We start from the raw sequence: 22,744 nt of genomic DNA on the forward strand, positions 1-22,744 counted from the left end.
TTCCAACATTTATCAAATACATAACAACAGCAACCAAGTATCAAAAGTTGGAGCTAGTGAGCAATGACTGGAGTTAATCTAAATACTAAAATTTCATTGAAGAAAAGATAAACCTGTAATGAATAAATGAATCTTCTATCACATATTGTCTGCGTGGATTTTAACTCATGACAGTTAAATCCTCAAAGTGTGAATCCAGACATCACCAAAATATCCCAATCTTGGTGTAGGTCTGCTTTTTATTCGCTAGATGGCGCTAACCGACATCTGTGGCAGTTTGAGGACCAAACAAGAACTTTACCCGCCTTCAATCCTCCCTAAAGACAACCAGGTTGATGATTACTGCCTTGCTCAATGGAAGATCGGCTCTTGTGAAATCTCTTTAGAAAAATAATAAATTTCCAGGCAAATTAAAGGTCTGACATCCAAACTGCAGTCACGTTTAACTTTAAGGCTGACTGCTGTGATGCAGATCGACCACCAGATGGCGGCATTGTGTCGGAACCGGCCGCTCCGTTTGGAGCAGTAAACGTCTCCATCATCACTTGTTCTGGTTTCCCTGACTCCTGCATGTTGATGGAGGCAGTAGTTGGTCATTTTTCGGCTCTGATGATGACAGAAGTTTCCTTGCGGATGGATCCAGTCCGCCATTAAACGGTCTGCTGATGGTCCGCCTCCCTGTGAGGAACCACGCGTCTCTGAGAGCTCCTCCAGCAGCTTCCAGCGTGATGAATGTGAAGCATGCAGCCCTGTGGTGTGAGGGGATTATTACCGCGGAGCAGCGTCTACTTAAAAACTTAATGACAGTAATATGCTTTGGATCTTAAAGACTCCAGGAGACTTCATGCCAGAGAGAAAACACCTCAAGTTTCTTTAAGCAGTCAGGATGTACATACAGCTTTTGTTAAAAACCAGTTTGACAGCTTTAAAGGTAATGATAGTGCTGGTTTTACTGCTGAAGACTCAGTTTGTTTTGCGAGAGAAGAAATTATTACTTCCTGGTCCCACTTCATGAATCTATATAACAAAAAACTGCGTCTGGATCCAACTATGGGCTGTCAGATGCCAATTGGAAGGTCTTCAGAGATTTTCTAGAAATTAAATGAAAGCTTGACGCTCCTACTACCAGTTGGATGGCTTAGTGAGGTACGGTACGCTGGGTACACTGCAAAAACTGAACTAAAAATAAGTAAATTTTTCTTGAAATGAGTGTATTTATACTTTATTTGAGCAGGTAAATAAAATAATCTGCCAATGGAATAAGATTTTTGCACTTAAAATAGGAAGAACCCATCTCCATTACCTTATTTCAAGTGCATTATATCTAATTGTCTTATTTTAGGGGTCAAAATACTCATTCCATTGGCAGATAATCTTATTTACCTGCTCAAATCAAGGATAAATGCACTAATTTTGAGAAAATATTACTTATTTTTAGTTCTGTTTTTTGCAGTGTACGGTCTCAACCTGTGTAGAAACAGTGTAAGACGTGCATACCCCACCCGCTGATTTTATAATTCTTATGGTCCTTTTTTATTTCTTGGTGGGAATGGATCCAAAAGAGCCAAGAAGTCCTGGTCTTACTTCAGCAGACATGATCAATGCTCCGGTCGTTAGTTTCATGTCAGCTGGGACTCAGAAGAGGTCTACGCTGGGAGGGTTCTTCATCTCTCTCCTTATAGCACCTCTTCCTCTTCAGTCTATTCCAAGCTGGAACATGATGAGGATTATATGGCAGCTCGTTGTTTCTTTCTTAAAATTCAATTTAAATGTAAAAAAAAACATTTTTTAAGGACTGAGACGGCGCAGGACTAAACAGGCACACGTTTTTCCAACAACTGTCCCAGTCAGTGTTTGTGTTTCAGGCTCAGGTTATCATCAAGGTGAAGCAGGGGTTCCTAAAGTGGGGGGTGGGGTGGAGGGGGTCTGGAGATGATTTAATGCTGGTGTGCTAAAAAGAAAACTAAAAGTAAAACTGAAATCAAGATGCTCCACATTCCTCCTTTTAATGCAGGGGAAAGGCTGCGTTTTTGTGAAGGAGTTTTTACAAAAATCTTCCTTAATTCTTGTAATATTAAAACGTTGTTCTGATAATTTCCCCCCATAAAGAAAAAAAAACCTTCGTCAAAATGGCGTCGTCAATCTCTGACAGTTATTATGGGGGTCGCACGCTGAAAAGTTTGGGAACCCTTGAGCTAAAGTTTCCCAAATAGAGAGCTGATTTAAGCCATCCTGAACTTTTTTTCTCAACTTGAATTGTTTAAATGAATCTGAGATGAAAACAAAGCATTGATTTTATTTATTTTTGCTGTAATGGACTACGGCGTATGAACTGAACAACCAGCACAAACACCTCAAGCACAGGTCCCTTTTTTTAAGGTAAGATGCTGTTATTTGTCATTAGATAGATAGATAGATAGATAGATAGATAGATAGATAGATAGATAGAGAGAGAGAGAGATAGATAGATAGAGATAGATAGATAGATAGGTAGATAGATAGATAGAGAGAGAGAGCGAGAACGATAGATAGATAGATAGATAGATAGAAATAGATATAGAGAGATAGATAGATAGATAGAGAGAGAACGATAGATAGATAGATAGATAGAGAGAGAGAGAGATAGATAGATAGATAGAGAGATAGATAGAGAGATAGATAGATATAGAGAGAGAGATAGATAGATAGAGATAGATAGATAGAGAGAGAGAGAGAGAACGATAGATAGAGAGATAGATAGATAGATAGAGAGATAGATAGATAGATAGATAGAAATAGATATAGAGAGATAGATAGATAGATATATAGATATAGATATAGAGAGATAGATAGATAGAAAGATAGATATAGAGAGATAGATAGAGAGATAGATAGATAGATAGATAGATAGATAGATAGATAGATAGATAGAGAGATAGATAGATAGATAGATAGATAGATAGATATCTTTATTTTCATTTTGTATGCACAAAGTGCGTACAGAACAAAATTTCTTTTGCATACAGCTTGAAAAGAATCACTCTAGAAATCACTTCAAAAATCACAGTAGTCATAATTTCATTATACATAAAATGATATTTTGTAGATCAGATGGAGCGTGCCGCCACTAATGGCTGACCTGACCAGGATGTCTTTAGTTGTAGGGGAAACTGGACACAAAGACCCCCGCTGAGCCCAGGACTCAAACCCAGTGCTAACCGCTGGCCCACCGCGCCGATGGCCAATTTCTACAGCCACAGTACTCCTGCATCTGACAGTCATTGAGTTGACCATAAACTCTTCAACATGATTAAATATTCTAGCATCTGTCGTGATCAGGGGTCTGCAGCCAGTGGCTCTGGAGCCACAAGTGGCTCTTTGGACCTTCCACAGTGGCTCTTAATAACTTTGGCAACAAATTATATATTTATTATGGTATTTAGATGTAATAATGATAATAAATGCAGGTTTAAGCAGTTTTTTCTTGGAATAATTGCTTTTAATTTTCACAACAGAATGATGCTAAACGTGCCAGTAATATTTAATTTCAAATCAATATTTTTTTTATTATGTCGAAAATTAGGACATTTGCAGCTTTGAAACCAGTTTAATTCAGGTGGGCTGTAGGAAAAATGGCTCTTTAGACGCTTTTTAGGGTTAGACATGAAATAAATACTTTATTTTACAGTCTGCCATCCGCGTGTGCATTATTTTTCAGAGATGCTCTAACATGTTGGAGGGAAAAAGTAGAGGTGCAAACACAAACAAACAGCAAAAGGCGGTTCCTGCTGTGTTGACGCATGCATTTATGAAAAAAAAACCCAAACACACAACATTATGCAAAGCTGCACAAAAATATCTTTACAGACAGATATATTATCATCAATATTATTCATATTCACACAATGAGTCTGCAACTCTAACAGCAGGTAAAATCCTCACAGCTGAAAAATATTCTTTAAACTGATTACTGCACAATCAATCATCGAAGGAGCTGGTTTTATTTGTAATTTATTATTTCCTCTGGGAATAAAGATGACATTTTTTTCTAAATGCTATACATGTTTCTGTTAAAATGAAGATTTGGCACAGAGTTGTCGAGCCCAACACAGAGGAGCTTCATTTACGTCGTGCAGCTTAGAACAAACAGAACCAAGATGGAGACGACAGGCTGCAGCTTTGAGGAAATTATTTAATTAAAACGTTTCCAGGAGAGCAACGAGCAACAAAGACTCAACACAAACTGAGAAAAAGCAGCCAAAGTCCAAAGAACAGCTTATTAAAGAAGACACTTTGGATTCTAACAGCTGGCTTTATGTGAAAGTCTCTGATCTTTGTGGTACGTCAGTAAAACGTCCATTCAGGGCCAACTTTTCTCCTCTGAGGAATCTGAACTGACTGCGACTCACTCGGCTGACATTAAATGTTCTGTTTGCTGGTGAAATTGCTGCTTTTTAGACAGATCCATTTTTAGTCGTTTGTTGTAGAGCTGCTATATATTTCTTTTTTTTTAAGACAGGATCCACAGCACCGTGCAAACAGCTGACCGTTCAATCAACGCTACATTAAAGCATATTCATGGAAAGTCAGATGCACATATTTTAATTACCAATCAACCACAGTGACACAGTAGCCAAGCAGGTATTTGGATTTATGGTAAAATTTACTGTTTCCTTAAGGATAGGAACTTTCCAGCAGTCTCATCTTTGGCCCTTTCACTCTAGTACACAGGTGTCAAACTCAAGGCCTGCGGGCCGAGTCCGGCCTGTCAAGGTAAATTATCCGGCCCTCAAGAGCCAAAAAAAAGGCATATCATGTCATAAAGTAGAGGCATGTATCCTTTTAAAGTGTATAAAGTGGCTAAAACTGTGCCTCCTGTAAGTGTAACTCACCCCAATATCAACTTTTTTTGCAGATAAAGTGTATAAACTTGGCCTGAGGTTGCTACTTTTATGTTACTGTACATTTTTTATACTTCTATGTGAACTAGAATGAAATTATGAAATGAAAAGTATCATCTATATACGTGCAACCGGCCCTTTTAATGACTTCATGACGCCAAAGTGGCCCCAAATAAAAATGAGTTTGACACCCCTGCTCTAGTGGAATAAAACCCTATTTTCTGACCATCAAATCTAGTTTTATTATCCATTTTGTCACACGGCAAACGCACACTTTAACGCGTCTTATTGGGATTTTATGTGATCAATCAACTCCAACTACTGCATGGCTACGAAGTGGAAGGAAAATGATCTAAAATGGGTGAAATGGATGTTTTTAGTCCCCAGAGTCGACGTTTAGAGGAGGTTACGGGTGCGACTCCCTACCAGGGTTCGTCTCAGGAAAGCAGGTCAAGCTCAGGTCAGACTGAACGCAGGGTGTCTGTCAGCATCAATTTTCCAGTTTGGACTTTGACTAGGCCGTTCTAACACATCGGTATCTTAATAATCTTCCTCTAGCAGGTTTTTCTCCTGCATTCAGCTCCATCCATATTTGAATCGACCCTGCCAAGCTTATCTTTCTCTCCAGAGGAAAAGCATCGTCTCTGCATGGTGGCGTTCCTGTCGTGTTTCACTGTGAGGAGGAATGACGCACGGCGTTTTGAGTCTTTATCTGCTCTCATGCACGTTTTTTGCTCTGGCTCCTACCTGGCATAGGGACGGACTCCAAAATAGGGACTCTGCTTGCCCAGCGTGCTGAAGTTTATGTTTGTAATGTGACAAAATGTCACTGAGGTTGATTCAGGACAAAGCTTCTGTTTTAGCGTGTTGTGGAGCTTCTGGTATGAAAAGTCTCTGGAATAAACGCAGAGGTCACAGGTTCATCATACATTTTCTGAGCTAAAGCCTGTCAGTGTTTCAAAGCTCCGGTTCTAACGTCGTCATCAAATCATCATCAAATCATAAAAAAATCGTCTCTGCACACGACCGGACCGCCGCCACGATCCAAAGGGTCCAATATTAGTTAGTTTAGATACTTTAAGGACTTCCACTGCGAAGAGCTGGAGTTACTGGGGCGCCGCCTCAGTCTCAGGTCTGGTGTTTGAGAGCGTGCCGGCTTCTTTTTTCCCACAATGCCGTTCTGTAGCTCTGCAGTTTCTCAGCCTTCCTCTTCACAGCAGAGTTCCCTTCCCTGGAGGCAAAAAACACAGATTTTATTTTAGTTTTTTCGACTAAATAAAGCAGCTTAAACATCACAGTCTTCATGCCTCTCCAGACCGAGCCAACGAGTTTAAGAAATGCCATATCTGATGTTTTCACACAGAATGAAGGTTCACAAATCTGAAAATCATATTTATTTGCATTGCCTTAGACCAGGGATGGCCAACTTCCATGATAAAGAGGGCCAAATTGTTTTCAGCATGACCATTAGAGGGCCACATGACCACGCATTTCAAATAATTGGATATGAAAGACGCTACAAATGATTCTCAATAAGAACAAATTATATATGAATTTATATCTGTATGTTTGCTGCACCAATATTTTCTGCATATAAATGCATTTTAATATGTCCTTAAGCAAAAGGCAAACCGTTTGCAAAAAGGAATTTGAACTGCTTCATATAAAAAAAGAACAAAATGTTTGCTTAAAAAACTGATTGCAAGTAGTTTCTGTGTATAAAATAAATGCATTTTAATAAAAAGTGCTGCTGTTTACATACTTTTGATTTGAGGTCTGCTACTACAGTGGCTCTGGCAGCTCCAGTGTACTTCTCATATTTAACTTTATGCAAGGTGTTGTAATGTCGACTTAAGTTGTAATCTTTCACGGCTAATAATGTCTCCAAGCAAACTAGACACATTGGTTTTCCTTTGAATTCGCTGAAGAGCTGCTCTTCTTCCCATTTTGTCTGAAAAATGCGATTTTCTCGGTCAAGTTTTCTCTTTATGCCTCTGCTAGTGGCCACACTGCCAAAAGGATACCTAAAAGTAAGTAAAATTTTCTTAAAATTTGTATATTTTTCCTTCATTTGAGCAGCTAAATAAGATTATTTGCCAATGGAATGAGAATTTCTACCCCTAAAATAAGATAATTAGACATCCTGCACTTAAAACAAGATGATGGAGATGAATAGTTCTCATTTTCAATTCAATTCAATTCAATTTTTTTTATATATAGCGCCAATTCATGAAACATGAATCCCATGCTGTCTGATAATTTTGCCAATCGGAAGCATATATATAGTAAATAGAATTGGTCCAAGGACTGAACCCTGTGGTACTCCACAAGTGACCCTAGAGTTTGAGGAAGATTTATTATTAACATGGACAAACTGGAATCTGTCCAACAGATAAGATTTAAACCAGCCTAATGCTTTCCCCTTAATCCCTACAGTATGCTCAAGTCTTTGTAGGAGAATATTGTGATCAACTGTATCAAATGCAGCACTGAGATCTAACAGGACAAGTATAGACACAAGTCCATTATCTGAGGCCATGAGAATATCATTAGTGACCTTCACCAGAGCTGCTTCAGTGCTATGATGAGCTCTGAAACAGCTCTGGTGTAGGTGAGCTCAAGATTTTTTACACTTGAGCTCATTTCAAGTGCAAAAATCTTGTTGAAATGTGTTTATCTGTGTCCAGAGCTGTGCCATAAGTCTGGTTAAAGTGTTGGAGCAGCAGCAGAGGGGGGCAGGGGCACCACCACCGGGCCCTGGGGCTTCCCTCCTGTCTCAAGGCACGCTTAAATCAACACGTATGTGCGCGTGTTCACTCACAATGTTTGCGTGTGCTTGGAGCAGAAGCTGAAACACTCGGTGTCCTGAGGGTCGGCGCAGAAGCAGCGCTGCAGCTCCCTCCGGAGGCGCACCGACCCGAAGCCGTACGGCACCAACTGGCTGGAAGACACAAAGTTCAGACGTTCGTATTGAAAACATTGGTTTTCTAATGTAAAAGAAAAGAAAATGCTGCTGGAGAGACCAGTTCCTAACCAAAGAACGGCTTTGGTTCTCCGCGTATAAAGCCCTTAATAATCAAGCTCCATCATATATCAGAGCTCTGATTACCCCGTATGTTCCTAACAGAGCACTTCGCTCTCAGACTGCAGGTCTGCTGGTGGTTCCTAGAGTCTCTAAAAGTAGAATGGGAGGCAGATCGTTTAGCTATCAGGCTCCTCTCCTGTGGAACCAACTCCCAGTTTTGGTCCGTGAGGCAGACACCCCGTCTACTTTTAAGACTAATCTTAAAACTTTCCTTTTTGACAAAGCTTCTAGTCAGAGTGGCTCATGTTACCCTGAGCTACCTCTATAGTTATGCTGCTATAGGCTTAGGCTGCTGGAGGACATCAGGGTCTATTTCTCTCTCTCTGCTGAGTTCTCCTACTGCTCTCCAATCTGCATAGTTTTTTTTTTTTTTAGCTTTTAACTTTTTGTTCTCTGTCATTTATCTCTTCATAGAAGGTACACCTGGTCTGGTGTTCTGTTAGCTGTGACATCATCAGGGGAGGCAGATCATCCTCTATTACCATCTAACATAGAAAGTACTCCTGGGTCAATGTGAGCTTCTGAGCTTTCTGTGTCTCTGCTCTGTCTTCTCTAACATAGAAAGTACTCCTGGGTCAATGTGAGCTTCTGTGCTTTCTGTGTCTCTGCTCTGTCTTCTCTAAGCCCCAGTGGGTGGAGGCAGATGAGCGTTCACACTGAGCCTGGTTCTGGTTCTGCTGGAGGTTCTCCTCCCTGTTAAAGGGGAGTTTTCCTCTCCACTGTCGCTTCATGCATGCTCAGTATGAGGGATTGCTGCAAAGCCATCAACAATGCAGACGACTGTCCACTGTGGCTCTACGCTCTTTCAGGAGGAGTGAATGCTGCTTGGAGAGACTTGATGCAACCTGCTGGGTTTCCTTAGAGAGGAAACTTTATGACTTTCTGAAAGTTTCCAACTTTCCACCCCTGAGTCACAGGTCTGTAGGAGTTATTTAAAGTCTTTCTGAGTTTGTCTTTCTGTCAGACTCACATATCTGGTCACTTAAATTTTCAGCCATTTTATTTTTCAAAGTAGTCCAAACCCAGTCAGGTTGGATGTGGGACGTTTGTAACCATACCAAAAAAGTTTGGACTTTGACTTTATTTATCAAACGCTTTAAATCACCACAGCTGAAACAAAGTGCTGCACATAACTGCAAACTATAAACATACATTTAAAGAAGAAGAAATATAAATATGACCTAAAAGCCACCTCGGTACCTGGTTTGGCGACCTGACGGAGCGAGAAGTCTAAAATGTTCAGTCAACTAGTGGATTGGGACCAGAACCAGGATGAGAAGTTTGTTTATTGACCTTATCAGAAATGTCTATAAATGGCAGCTTTTCCCCAGGTATTAATAACCCTCAACCTGCTCCACTGGCTGCCATTCAATGAGATCTGCAGGTTTAACCTCTGGTTTTAGTGACGTTCAGTTTTTAGCAGGAATTGTCTCACCACACAATAAACTCCTCCACCACCAACTGACCATCAGAGTCTTCCTGTCCCTGACAAAGGCCGACGATTAGGGATGCATGATATATTGGCTTTAACATTGGTATTGGCTGATGTCAGTCATTTTTTAACGTATCAGTAACGGTCTGATTAGTAAAACTGGGCCGATATTAAGAACCGATGTTTATTTCCATCTAGTTGAACTTTGTGCCTGTGTTTCAGGGGGTTGCTCCGGCTTTTTTGTTTGTTTTTGGATCATGTGACATTGACAGTAATGTATCACAGCCAGGATTGTGGGTTTATTAAATGAAACAGAGATGCAATGTCAGCAGTGTGGCCGTTTTTCACGTTGTCAAAAGAAGACATACGAAAAGCAGCGTGTAAGTCTAGACTATAACCCACATTCCAAAATTCTGTTAGAATAGTTTTCAGTTGGTACAAAAACTGTGTAAAAGTTGATCATGACAGAAACATAAATGTGTGTGTACATCGGTAAATATCGGTTAACGGACATAACAGCAATAATAATATTGGATATCGATGTCATCCTAAAGTTTCATATCCGTGCATCCCCACCGACGATAACTGTGTCGTCTGCAAACGTGAAAATCTGTCCCCCTGTTTAATTACTCTATATAATAAGGGGAGCGAGAAGGCAGCCCTGAGGACCACCAGTGGAGGGAAACGCCTCACGTGACAGACGCTGGGATTAACAAGGGAATCTAAAAACTCATCCAACAACAACTGAAAGAGTAAACCTGCTTTAAAGCAAACTGTTCTTCACATCCGTCTTCACATCACCTCTTTTCTTGTCTTTTCAGATGCCACCACCTGAGCTGTGGACATCTGCACATCCTCCAGAGTTACCACGAGCCTCTTGGCTGCAGATTATAGACAGACCAACATAAAATACCTCAAGTTTGCTGCTGGAGTGAAAAATAAAGCAGGCTCTCCAAACATCCCGTCATGAAGCTTCTTAAGGGAAGATTATTTTCTAAAAATGCTTTTGCTTAGTCGACATTTTGATTTAAATTAAAAGATTTGGACAGAATCTAAATCTTAACTAGTAATTGCCTTGGGATTCCTTTTATCTCACTTCCTAAAGCCTTGATTTTTGTTCTTATCTCAGTAAACCTGTTACAAAGTGTAACATTCTTGCATTCAGCTTTAGATTTATTTTCTTTTTACACACATGATAATTTCCTGAAATTAACCCGTGAACCAACCGGTGATTAGATTTATGAACCCTGCTGCAAACGCTTATAAAGTGTGAGCTTTATGAGGCTTTTTTGTTTTTGTAATCTTTGTGAAGGTTTCAGTAAAAAAACAGTTTTTACTGCACAGGACAAATAAACCCGAAGTCAAAATAAACTCAAACACACACAAAAATACCAACAAAGTGGACGGTTTGGAAAAGATTTCCCAGAAATCCATCAAATGAGCTGCGATTATCCTCCTGCGAGCCAAAGTTTAATAAAAGCCACAAACACGGCTGCTGTGATCTGTTGCTCAGACGCTGGATCTGCTGATCAGGTTAGCGCCAGATTAACGCCACGGCAGCAGGAACTGAGCAGGTCCGGTTTAAACTGAGACGTTACGGCGAATTAAACCAGAGCTGCAGCGAAATGAAGCGCTTTTGGACCAAATTCAGACGTGGAAGCGTCGAACGCCTGCGTTATCGGCAGCACATCTGGATCTCGTTTCCACAGCACAGCTGGAGATAACACAGCACCCTTTTCATCTCCTGGCCTTCCTCCTCCGTCTCCCCCGTTCCTACAATATCATTTATTTCGCCTCTCAGCGGCTTGTTGACCTCCCAGCTGCTGCCTCCACCTTCCGCCCGTCCCCGGGTGTCAGAGGGCTCCTTCCTGGGGTTACAGGGACGAATAAATCTGGGCGACCTGAACTGTTGAACCGCAGCTCGCTGAGTAATGGCTCTGAGGCAGCAGAGCCCGGTTCTCATCCAGGTAGTGTTGCCAGAAAACTTCAAACAGCCCAAAGACGGGTTTCCAACATTTTCTCTGCTTTCACAGAAGCGTGTGGCAGCTACCGCGCCGCCGCCGCCTGATCCGACCTCCACGGCCTCCTGGCTGCAGCGCATCGCAGCATCTACAGGCCAAACCTAAAGCTCACATTCATCTCTACTCTGGATTTCTGCTAGAAAACTGGAACAAGTTTCAATCTATTTTGGATTTTTTATATTTTGCATATTGAATACACAGTAATACGAGAAAGTATTCCCCCCTTCCAGATTTATTCCCTCTGCCTTTGTTGTCATCAACAAAACGCTGAGATCAGATAAAGGTAACCGGACTAAATACGCGTTTTTTCAAATAGCTGTTGGGGTAGCAAAGCTCTCGATTTACAGATCCGTCTGCGTTCTGACCTTCTGCTATGGTCCTGAGGTCTGGATCAGAACCGAAAGAACCAGATCCAGGATAGAAGCGGCTGAAACGAGCGGTCCCACAGGAAAGAGAACCTGGAAAAGACCCAGAATGTCAAACTCGAGGCCCGCGGGCCAAATCTGGCCCGTCAAGGTAGTTTATCCGGCCCTCAAGAGCCAAACGTCATAAAGTAGAGGCATATATCCTTTTAAATTGTATAAAGTGGCTAAAACTGTTCCTCCTGTAGCGAATCTTGATTTTTTTTTAACTGTGTAGTAACAGCATCCGGCCACTAGGTGTCAGTTTTTCCCACAACACATTAAAACAACCCAGAAATGTCCATAAAGAGAAGAAATTGATGCAGAATATCAACTAATTTTGCAGATAAACTGTATAAACTTGGCCTAAGGTGCTACTTTTTTGTTACTGTGTATTTTTTTTATATTTCTATGTGAACTGAAATTAAATGAAGTGAAAAGTCTCATCTATAGAGGTGCAGCTGAGCCTTTAATGACTTCATGACACCAGAGCGGCCCCAGAATGACATCAAGGACGCCGCTTTCTGCATTTTTTGATTCTGGGTGTCTGGCAATAATCGGGCCGGGCTGCAGCTGTTTGAAACCATAACTTTTACAAAAACAAAGAGACTTTTTTTGGTTTTGATAGCTTTTTTTTTTTTTTTTTTACCGTCAAAGCACAAAATCATTTGTGTTTTTATTATTGCTGTCTGGCACTGAAATGTTTTGTTGTTTGAAATCTTCAATTCTGATAAAGATAAAGTGAAAACAGAGACTTTCCATCTCCATAACTCAGAGAACATCCCACCCAAATTCAGGCCGCTGCCTTTAATTCTTCTACTTAGACGTTGATGCAGTTGTGTGTGGAACAGCTGCTCCACCCTGGACAAGAAAAGCTCTAAATAAATCATTAAAAGCTCCCAAAGAAGACGCAGTTCTTAGTTTATTCTAACCAAACGCTCCAGCCTCTGTTGGCAACAGCTGCTGACTCTCACACAGAGTCGGTTTTACCTGAAAATACGACATTTTTCAATGTGCAGAGCAGAGAAACTGAGGCTGAGAGCATCAAAAGCAGATCAGACGGGCGGCTGCCAGACAAACGTTCTCTGGGGTCCAGATGTTAAATGAAGCCAGTTTGGTGGAGTTTCATCGTCTCTGCTGTCCTGTGAGTCGTGTTGGACGGCTGGAGGCGCTGATTTCATCGTTTGTTTGACGCTTCTAAGCGTTTCCTCTGGCAGTTTTTTTTTTTTTCTCATGTTTGAGTGGAAAACTGCAGGAGACCAAAGGCTAAACACGTCCTGCCCAGTGCTTCTCTGGATATTTTTACTTTTAGCAATCAAATAATAAAAAAAAGAAAATCGGTCCAGCAGAGAGTCAGGGGTCAGACAGTTTTTTATTTTTATTTTACTTGGTTCAAAGTTTTAATAGTTTCACTTTTTAAAATCAACAGCAGCAGTTGCTGAGAAACTAACCCAATAGATAATTAACTGTTATTAGCATTTCTGACGTATCAGACTGACCATAAACCGATATATAAGCAGTTATATTTAATAGATTTAAATAAACGGTAGAAGACAGTCATCCATCCATCCATCCATCCGTCCATCCATCCATCCATCCATCCATCCATCCATCCATTCATCCATCCGTTTATCCATCCGTTTATCCATCCATCCATCCATCATCCATCCATCCATCCATCCATCCATCCATCCACCCACATGTCCCTCCATCCATCCATCCATCCATCCATCCACCCATCCATCCATCCATCCGTCCACCCACATGTCCCTCCATCCATCCATCCATCCATCCATCCATCCATCCATCCATCCACCCACATGTCCCTCCATCCATCCATCCATCCATCCATCCATCCATCCATCCATCCATCCATCCATCCTCTGCTGATACAGAGTTCTACAGCTCCTCCAGAGTCACCATGGCTGATCCTGATTAACGCTTCCTGGACTGAAAAGTCAGCTGGTTACCCTGGATTTTGCTTAGAGGCGTCAGAGAAAACATGGCTGAACACAAACGCATACCTCGCTTTAGATCTATGTTTGAAAGCAATGTTGGAATGTTATAATTTAGATATTTTCACACAGCGGAGCTCGTGTTTCCCATGTGGGTTTACTCTGCGTGCCTCCTCCGGTGGTCTCAATCAGGTATGCTGGCTGGTACCAAGAACTGAGAACTGATACATGAATCCAGTCTGGGGAGGAAAGTTTGAAATTGGATAAAAAAAAAAAAAAAGCAATGGATGTTTTTACCGGAGCGATTAGAGAGGAAAAAGGTCTCCCCGTGAGACCGCAGCGTTTAGCGCTGCTGTGTAAAAGCTTTTTATGGATAGGGCAGGAAGATCTCCTCTAACCACACTGCCAAGTTTAGACCAAACTAACAATCTGAGACACTTTTGGATCCTCCCTGGAAGCTATTTTGGTCAGGCCCCCTTTTTTTAACCCGACCTCAGCTTAATTAATTTCAAGTGTGACTGTAAAGGCCTCCGGTGGAGCTGCAAACGAGCTCCTGATCTTCAGACGTTACCCTGACTCCTTCTGACGGAACAGACGAGGCACATTTAAAAGAAAACGGTGCATTAATGTATGAAGGAGACATTCCTCACAGGTTTCACCGTCCACGTCTTCATTCTCTATTAAAGTCCAACGAACTAACAGTGAGAGCATTCTGGGAAGAGATCTGTAAAAACGAGCAGACTAAATAAGCGTCTGACCATAACAGCCTGGAACTCTTGAGGTTTTTCAGGAAACACGACAGAAATTACCCTCCTCCCTTCTTATTACCCCCGCCGCAGCTAACTGCTCACTCATCGCTTGTGCACACTGGACTAAAATGCAGATAATTGGCGCCGATTGTGACCGGAGTTGTGTTCCCGCTTCCTACTTAAAACCAGGCAATTAAAAAACACGTCCGCACGGACCTAACGCCGCGTCGCTGATATTTTTGGCTTCTTTAGGTTTAAACCTAAAATTCACTCTGTGATTCTGAACTTCAGGGGAATGTGTCACGTAACCCAGGGGTTCTCAAACCCCCTAGCAGCGGTAAAACTGCCTTTTGTGCTGCTAAATACTTTAGGAATTATGTATGTTTTAAAAATATATATAAATATAACTAAAATTAGAGATTTGGTGGAGATTATTTCCTCATTCTCCATGTAACTGTTGTCATACTTCCTTATTTTAGTGGATTTGGCTTTTACTTGATGAAGTGGACGGAGTTAAATATTCTCGTGTTACTCAGCTCAACCCTGCACTGCAAAAACGGATCTAAAAATAAGTAAAATGTCATTAAAGTTAGTGTACTTATCCTTGATTTGAGCAGGTAAAAAAGATTATCTGCCAATGGAATGAGTATTTTGACCCCTAAAATAAGATAATTAGACATCCTGCACTTGAAATAAGATGATAGAGATGAATTGTTCCTATTTTAAGTGCAAAAATCTTATTCCATTGGCAAATCATCTTCTTTTCCTACTCAAATCAAGGACAAATACACAAATTTTAAGAAAATTTTACTTATTTCTAGTTCCGTTTTTGCAGTGTGACCCATCGTCACCGGCGCCTCCTCAGGCCCGACAACGTGTTTCATGGACCCCCAACCCGTGGTTCTCGGCCCCCCCGGGGTTCCGAGGACCCCAATTTGAGGGCCTTTAATCCCTAAAGTCATGAGGACACAACCAAAGAGTCATCCTTGCTGCCCGGGGGCCCAGTTGGTAGGACTGGTCCGAGGTTCGAACCCGTCTGGAGTTTGTATTTTCTCCTGGTGCGCAGGCGGCTTCCCCCAAGCCGGAGTTAACCTAAAACACCAATTAACCTAAAAACAGGACAATTAGGTTAATTGGTGTCTCCTAATTGCCATTAGGTGTGAAGACGTCAGCAATGATTTTAAGGATGAAACAGTCGCTGCTGTTAAATATGGGAAGGGTTTAAAGGCCTTTTCCAATCTAGTAAAAGTTAATTATTCTCCAAAGGATCATCCTGTAGTGGTTTCATAAAAGTACTTTAAGGTTGTCAACAACGAGCCTGGTGGTAAACCTCTAAAAACCTATGGGGGGCTGGAAGAGTTCGCTTTGAGACTGGGACACCGGTGGGACGACGTTAAGCGTTTATAGTCTGTGAAAAATGGTCCAATATGTCATAGCAGTCAATCACAATGCTAGGATATGTCATGTGTGTGTTTTAAATGCTTACAGATCACACGTTTTATCAGCTGGATGAACTTTTATTGTCCTTGGGGACCAAACCTGACCAAGAGCTTAGTGGCAGAAATCAGTGAGGTCTTAATGATGAAGGATAGGAAGGAAACGAGCAAAATGTCTGAAAAGACGAGATGTTTTCTGAATATCGTGCCATTCTTGCACATATGTAGCACATGTGAGTGAAAAGATAACGTGTTGAGGACACAAAAAGGAAACACATTTTAAACCAAAGACGGTTAAATCAATGATTTCAGACTAAAACTCAGAGACTCAGATGTCTAACCAAACTCCATGAGGCGACAGGATCAGCCTGCTGGCAACCATGTGGACCAGATATTTACTGAAAAACCGACGTCTGCACAGAAACCCAGCAGAGAAACGAGGGTCTCAACGCGTCAACGTCGTTTTCTGTAAGTTCGTTGACATGAAATTCACACTAGATCCCAACTAACATCCCAACTAAATCCCAACTAGTTAACATCCCAACTAAATCACACACAGAGAGGAATTAAGACAAATTACTCATTAAAGCCAAACAAAAGCAGCTGAACTGAACAGTATTTAGAAAGCAGTTCTGGTTCAATCTAAGCCGATGGCCTTTAAAAAGCTTTCTCATAGCATAGCATGTTCCCAGGAGAGCATATCTGAGCTCTTTGGGTGTCAGATTGGCTTCTAGAGATGTTTGGAGGACGGGACGTCATTCAGCGCATGGTTCTGGCAGGAAGGGAGAACTGAGAGACACGGCAGGACATTCTGGACAAACATCTAAAGCCGTGAAAACTGTCAGCTGGTGTCAGAGAAGAACGACTCGGTTGGTGAAATGACTTCAATCTGACGTTAAATCTATGGAAAGGATGTGTGGGAGAAAAATCGTCTTGAAAACGTCTTTGACGAGCGTTCTCAGTGCGTTCTGGTTCCACGGTATTACCCAGGAGTCATTCCAAAAAAAGTAAAAAACAAAGCAACTGGACTTGTTTTCGTAGTTTAAGACGTTTCGCTTCCTCTCCAGGAAGCTTTCTAAATTCAAAAAGTCTGGAGTAATGATGAGTACCAAGCTTTATACCACTGCCCAAACATCTTGAACTACGAAAACTAGTCCAGTTGCTTTGTTTTTTTACTTTTTTTTGGAATGACCATGACCTGGATGACTGAGAATCTTCACCAACTTACCCAGGAGTTAATTAACGGATTAGTAGTTTTAATTGCTCTGTTTGGGTGGACATTGTTTGTTGTTTCATAAATTTCATCTTTAAAGCCTCACTAGAGGGTCCTCCATCAAAAAATTGTCTCCAATCCTTTAAATTACGTGGATTCATCCTGGTACAACATTTATAAAACGCTTAACTGAAATTAAACGTATCACCGCGTGACCCTGGAGGACTAGTCAGATTTTTATCAGTTAAACTTTACTGCTGTGGTCCAACCCAGCCGTAAATGTAACGACCTAAAAGACGGAGAGGTTCCACAGCGACGAGGAGCTGTGGGGTCTGGACGTTCTGGACAGCCGCTGCTGTTTGAACAACTTACCCCCCCCCCCAGCTCCTGCTGATTGCTGCTCGTCTCTGCTTTACTTGAGCGTCACGGCGCTCCATCAGCCTGTCGATGTTTAACTCACCTGGGGGTGTTGACCCACACGATGCCGATGTGGCAGAAGAAAATGCACTCCTTGTCTTTCTGATTCTCGCAGGAGCAGCGCTTTTCCCGCCGGTGGGCCTCGTGGGCGAGCAGCGCGAGGGGCCCCTCCTCCTTCGCCACGGGACCCTCCTCCGCCACGGGGCTCATGACAGATGCTGGAGACACACAGAGGAAAGAAAGTGATTACATGCGAACTATTAAACACCAGTTCTGTAGTGTTGAAACGGAACGATCGTCACGTTTAGATTTTATGTTCTTCAGAAGTCACAGAGCTAATTTAACTTTTTGCATTTCTCTGTGTGTGGTGGAAAACTAACACCCTGGACACATCGTTCCCATAGTTGAACACAGCGGTGGCAGCATGTACACGTCAGTAGCTGTGTCAGTAGCTCACTGGCGTTGCATACACAGTTTTATGAAAGATTATCACGTCCTGCTGGTGTATTAGTTGTTATTTTCGTGTTTATGCTCAGTTTGTTAGTAAATAAAGCCTTTTATGTTTATTTACGATATTAATAAAAGTACGTACTGCGCATGTGCAGCAGGGGTTAAAACAAGGAAGTGGCTAACGGCTATTAGCTTCTCCCAGCGAAACAATGAAGAAAGGTCCAAGATTCAGTGAAAAAAAAATTATTCCAGGAGGAAAAAAGCCTGAAATGTCTCTGGTAATCCAGTCTGAACGTTGGTGTTCACTGAAGCGGAAGCTAAACCTGCCGAGGCTCAGATGTGACGCAGAGTTGACTGACGGGAGTAAATGTTCTTAAAGTTGCTGTAGATCGTTTTATTTAATTAATAACGTTGGTCTTCAATCATGGCGAGCTGCATATTTACTGCGAGGCGTTGCAGAGAGTCAGGCTCAGTCTGGCATTATTAAATCTTGATTTATTAATTATGAAAAACCAGCATTATGGTACTTCAGGGATACTGCCACTAGATGGCGCCACATCTGTTTATATCTGTTAATCCTGCCCAGGAGCATAACCCTCTATGGCTGGTGTATGTAACCTTATTTTATCACGATCAAACGGTTTTTGGTCTTTTTTTAATTAGCATATTACGTGGCTATACCTTTACCATTCAGTCCATTCAGTGCATTTACATTCATGACTGGTTGCCCGTTTATTGACTGATATGAGACAGATCTGTGTAGAGCGATCATGCTGCTGTCATCTGGCATCTTCCATGGAGCACTGGGTCAGGACTTACCACCATGTCTCCTGCAGGACTTTTTTTTCTTGCCACTCCTCCATGAAGGTCAGATTTGCAGAGCATGTGACTAAAACCCAGACACCATTTTCCCTCCGCTTCATTATTATCCTCTACTTTCATCTGTAACCTTGATGAAATACAATGAAGCCTGTTGCTTCCGATGAATATCTTTTGCAAGGTGACAAACTACAGTCTGAGCACCAACAGCTTCAAACAGAGATGCAGGAGCAAAACTTTAGTTCAGCTCTCAGTACAACAAAGGAAGAAATCACTGAATAAACTTCAGAAACAGAATCTAGGATGCAAAATATTTTCTGCAATCAGGCCTTGCTTCCTGCCTGACACCCTCTTCCGGTAGTTTCTGTCCCGAAAGCCGGCCTCACGCCAGTAAACTGCACACAGACCACAGCATGAACCAAAATACAGCGCTGCAGCGCCGTGTCTACACCTGAACACACACTGGCACATAAAAACATGTTAAAACCAGCGCTCAGGGCCAGTAAAGCAGAGGGAGCCCACAGATCGGCTTTCATGTCGCTCACTGTGCACACGGGAATGTTTAAGGAGGGTTTTTACGGGAGTTACAGATGGGTTCAAAATAACGCCTCTGCTCACCAGAAACACTGCAGATCTGCTCGTTATGCGGCTCTGTCCTGGGGAATCAAATATCCGAGGTTGTTGTTCATGTAAAGCTGTTATTTTGGCGACTGAGACACAAAACCTCCTGGGGTACATTGGCATTTAGCACTTTGGTTGTTGTTTTTATTTAAGTAACATTCAATGGCCTTTCACCAACGTCAAAAATGACCAAAATGAGCTTTAAACCTGGAGCAAAAGAAAGCAGAGGTGGTTGTTAAGAGCCACGGATATCTGTCCATAAAGATTAAAACTGGAAGATTTTAGGACATCCGGGACTCGTGTGTTCACATTCATCCAACGTTTTCCAAAAGTCCAGCACCCTGAAGGCTTGAAACGTCACATTTAGTTCCTGCAAGTGTTCAACGGCAACGCTGCTAGCGCGGGCGCTGCTAACGCGGGCGCTGCTAACGGCGACGCTGCTAACGCGGGCGCTGCTAACGGCGTCCTCAGGAGAAGAGTAATGTCTTGGGAAACCGAAGCATCTCGATATTTCTGACTGAAAGCGAGGTCTGTTTCACGAAGAGTCGTCCACTTGCTGCCGGGCGTACAATGTAAGATTTTTTTTGCCCTTTTTGGGTCGATTCTTCAGTTGTGCGAGAACTTTTTGGATCAGGCCGAGTTTCAGCTGCATGATGTGTCGTATCCAGAGGGTAACGAGGGGCGATCAGCCTCACCACCTCCTCCCCATCAGGAATCAGACGGTCGGATGAAAATCAAACATGTCTGACATCCAGTGGGCCCTCCTGAGGTGATGGAGAGCGCCTCCTGCTGGTGAAGCAGAGCTACGAGCCGATTTCACCCGACCTCCACACTGAGCATGTGCAAACAAGGGAGTTCTTCTTCTTCTTCTTCTTCTCAGACGAAAACACAGGAGTGGAGAGAAGCATGGCGGCGGTACGTGTGACATGGAGTCAAACTACGGAGGAGCAACTGGCAGAATTACCAAGGCAGCGTTTTATTCTAGTGAGCCTCACATTTAACAGAGAGCATCCACACTTTTTCTTCTTCTACTGTTTACGTTTGGCTTCCGGGTAGATGAGTCCGAGTAGCGCCATCTCTCTACGGCGTTGAGTCTGACGTTTTAGACGTACAGTGTGAGCAGTCAGGTCTCATCAGAGCGTCGGGCCGTACAGAACAGATATGGAGAGCTGTGAACTTTAAACGCTGAGGTTTTATCGTACAATTTGAGCTGCAGCTGAGTACGATTGAAAACATCGTACACTGTACGCCCGGCTTTACGCAGATTCGTTAGACAGAACAGGTCCGAGCTGTTATGAAAGGCTCCTAAAGGTGTGCACCCTCCTGATAAAGTACCAGGTACATATCAGATCAAGATGAATACATTTAGAATCGGCTCAGCCATCAAAATATCATTCGCACGGTTGCGTAAGTGTGCAGACGATACTAAAAATGGCTGACGCAGCATTTAAATCAGGCAGCACTTTGTCGGTTCTTCACTGTGCAGCGTTTGTCCAACACAAACCTTCCTTCGTTCACACGTCTTCGGGTAAACCGACATATTTCTGTCAGAAAAATAATATCCTTCTTCGTCTTCTCTGTTCCAGCAGTAGCTGTAAGAAAGGAGTTTCTGGAAAAACACGACCGAAGACGTCCAGAAAAAGCAGCCGAATGGGAGCCGTCATCAAGTTCCATCCAAGATCCACCGGTCAGATGAAGCAGGAATCTAACCAGCGCAGGATATTTGTCTGTTTCTTAGTAAATAACGACACCTTTGGGTCTCGTCTGGCCCGGCTTCTGTAGCGTCTGTCGGCCGTTCATCCACCATCCACCACAGCTCAGCAGATAATGAAGGAATGACGAGCGATGCAGCAAAGTCCCGCTAACAAGATGTCTGTTTAATGTTTTCACCGCTTTGAGTTTGTTTTATCAACCAGAGCCCGGAGTTTATCCCCATTTCGTCTATTTTGATATGACGAAACATAAAAATATCCACAAGAATGTGCTTGTGTGAGAAAAATAAGCTGCTGAGGATCCCTGAAAACGTGCGACTACAAGCTGCGGGTGTGAGCCTGACCTCCCGGGTCGATTTCACAGATAAGCTTCCTGCTGGATTAAAACCTGGAGCCATGCGGCGAGAGTTTGTGGAAATCAGCTTCCAGATTGGTCACAGTTTGGACACCCGAGGTGTGGAGACGGTTGTCGGGTTCGCCTCGGCGTTGGGCTAGAGGCCGCGCTGACGGGAGACGTCACGCCTTTTAGCCACGGTCATCGTGTGTCCGAAAGCACACAGAGCACACCCTGGCTCAATTTCCTGCCTGCAGACGCGTTGGTTTATTCATGCAGGGTTAGACAAGCAGCTCACGGGTTTCAATCCCAGAATTTGAGGTATTTTTTAACCAGTTTTGCAGATTATTAAAGATAACGGTCACAAGAAATACGTGAAAGGACGAGTGTTCTCCCATTTAGTCTCAGGTAGACGTCCTGGATGGTCAGTGCAACAGTACTGCTGGAAGACAGTCATGCATACTAACTACATCAGAACGTCTGCACTGCAAAAACGGATCTAAAAATAAGTAAATATTTTTTAAGTTAGTGTATTTATCCTTGATTTGAGCAGGTAAATGATATTATCTGCCAATGGAATGAGTATTTTGACCCCAAAAATAAGATAATTAGACATCCTGCACTTGAAATAAGACGATGGAGATGAATTGTTCCTATTTTATGTGCAAAATTCTTATTCCATATTTAGAAAAGTTTTCTCTTTCTTTTGAGGAAATTGAGACATTTTTTGGTGCATTGGTTATTTACTGAGTGTCTTCTCATTTATTCTATCATCTTGGTAAAGTAACCTTTTATTCAAACATTGAAACAAGCAAAAACAGGCAAGGTTAAAAGATTATTGTCATAAATCGGCCAGAAATTATATGATCCAACCATGCATACACTGCAAAAAGGGAACTAAAAGTAAGTACAAATCTCTTGAAATGAGTGTATTTTTCTGTGATTTGAGGCGCTACATAAGATTATTTGCCAATGGAATGAATATTTTTAACCCTAAAATAAGATAATCAGACATCCTGCACTTGAAATAAGATGATGGAGATGAATTATTTTAGGTGCATAAATCTCATTCCACTGGCAAATAGTCTTATTTACCTGCTCTAATCAAGGAAAAATACACTGATTTCAAGATAATTTCACTCAATTCTAGTTCCCTTTTTGCAGTGTATGAAACCTGCTGCTGTTGTTGTTGTTGCCATCTGGTACAAAAGTAAAAGAA

The 22,744-nt window shown here is 42.2% G+C and overlaps 1 protein-coding gene across 3 annotated transcripts in view; it reads right to left on the minus strand.

Moving 5' to 3' along the window:
- Window positions 1-5,950: 5,950 nt before the first annotated feature.
- Window positions 5,951-22,744, minus strand: part of LOC110366885 (endothelin-1) — a 34,212-nt gene continuing 17,418 nt past the window's right edge. For all 3 annotated transcript variants that reach the window (XM_036130525.1, XM_036130524.1, XM_036130526.1), the window contains 3 exons: window positions 17,633-17,807; window positions 7,702-7,821; window positions 5,951-6,111 (listed from right to left, as the gene is read on the minus strand). In XM_036130525.1, coding sequence (XP_035986418.1) covers window positions 6,009-6,111; window positions 7,702-7,821; window positions 17,633-17,807 — 398 coding nt within the window. In that variant the 3' untranslated portion in view covers window positions 5,951-6,008. The remainder of the gene's footprint in view (window positions 6,112-7,701; window positions 7,822-17,632; window positions 17,808-22,744) is intronic.

This window comes from Fundulus heteroclitus, unplaced genomic scaffold, assembly GCF_011125445.2.
Source record: "Fundulus heteroclitus isolate FHET01 unplaced genomic scaffold, MU-UCD_Fhet_4.1 scaffold_36, whole genome shotgun sequence".
Lineage (NCBI taxonomy): Eukaryota > Metazoa > Chordata > Actinopteri > Cyprinodontiformes > Fundulidae > Fundulus > Fundulus heteroclitus.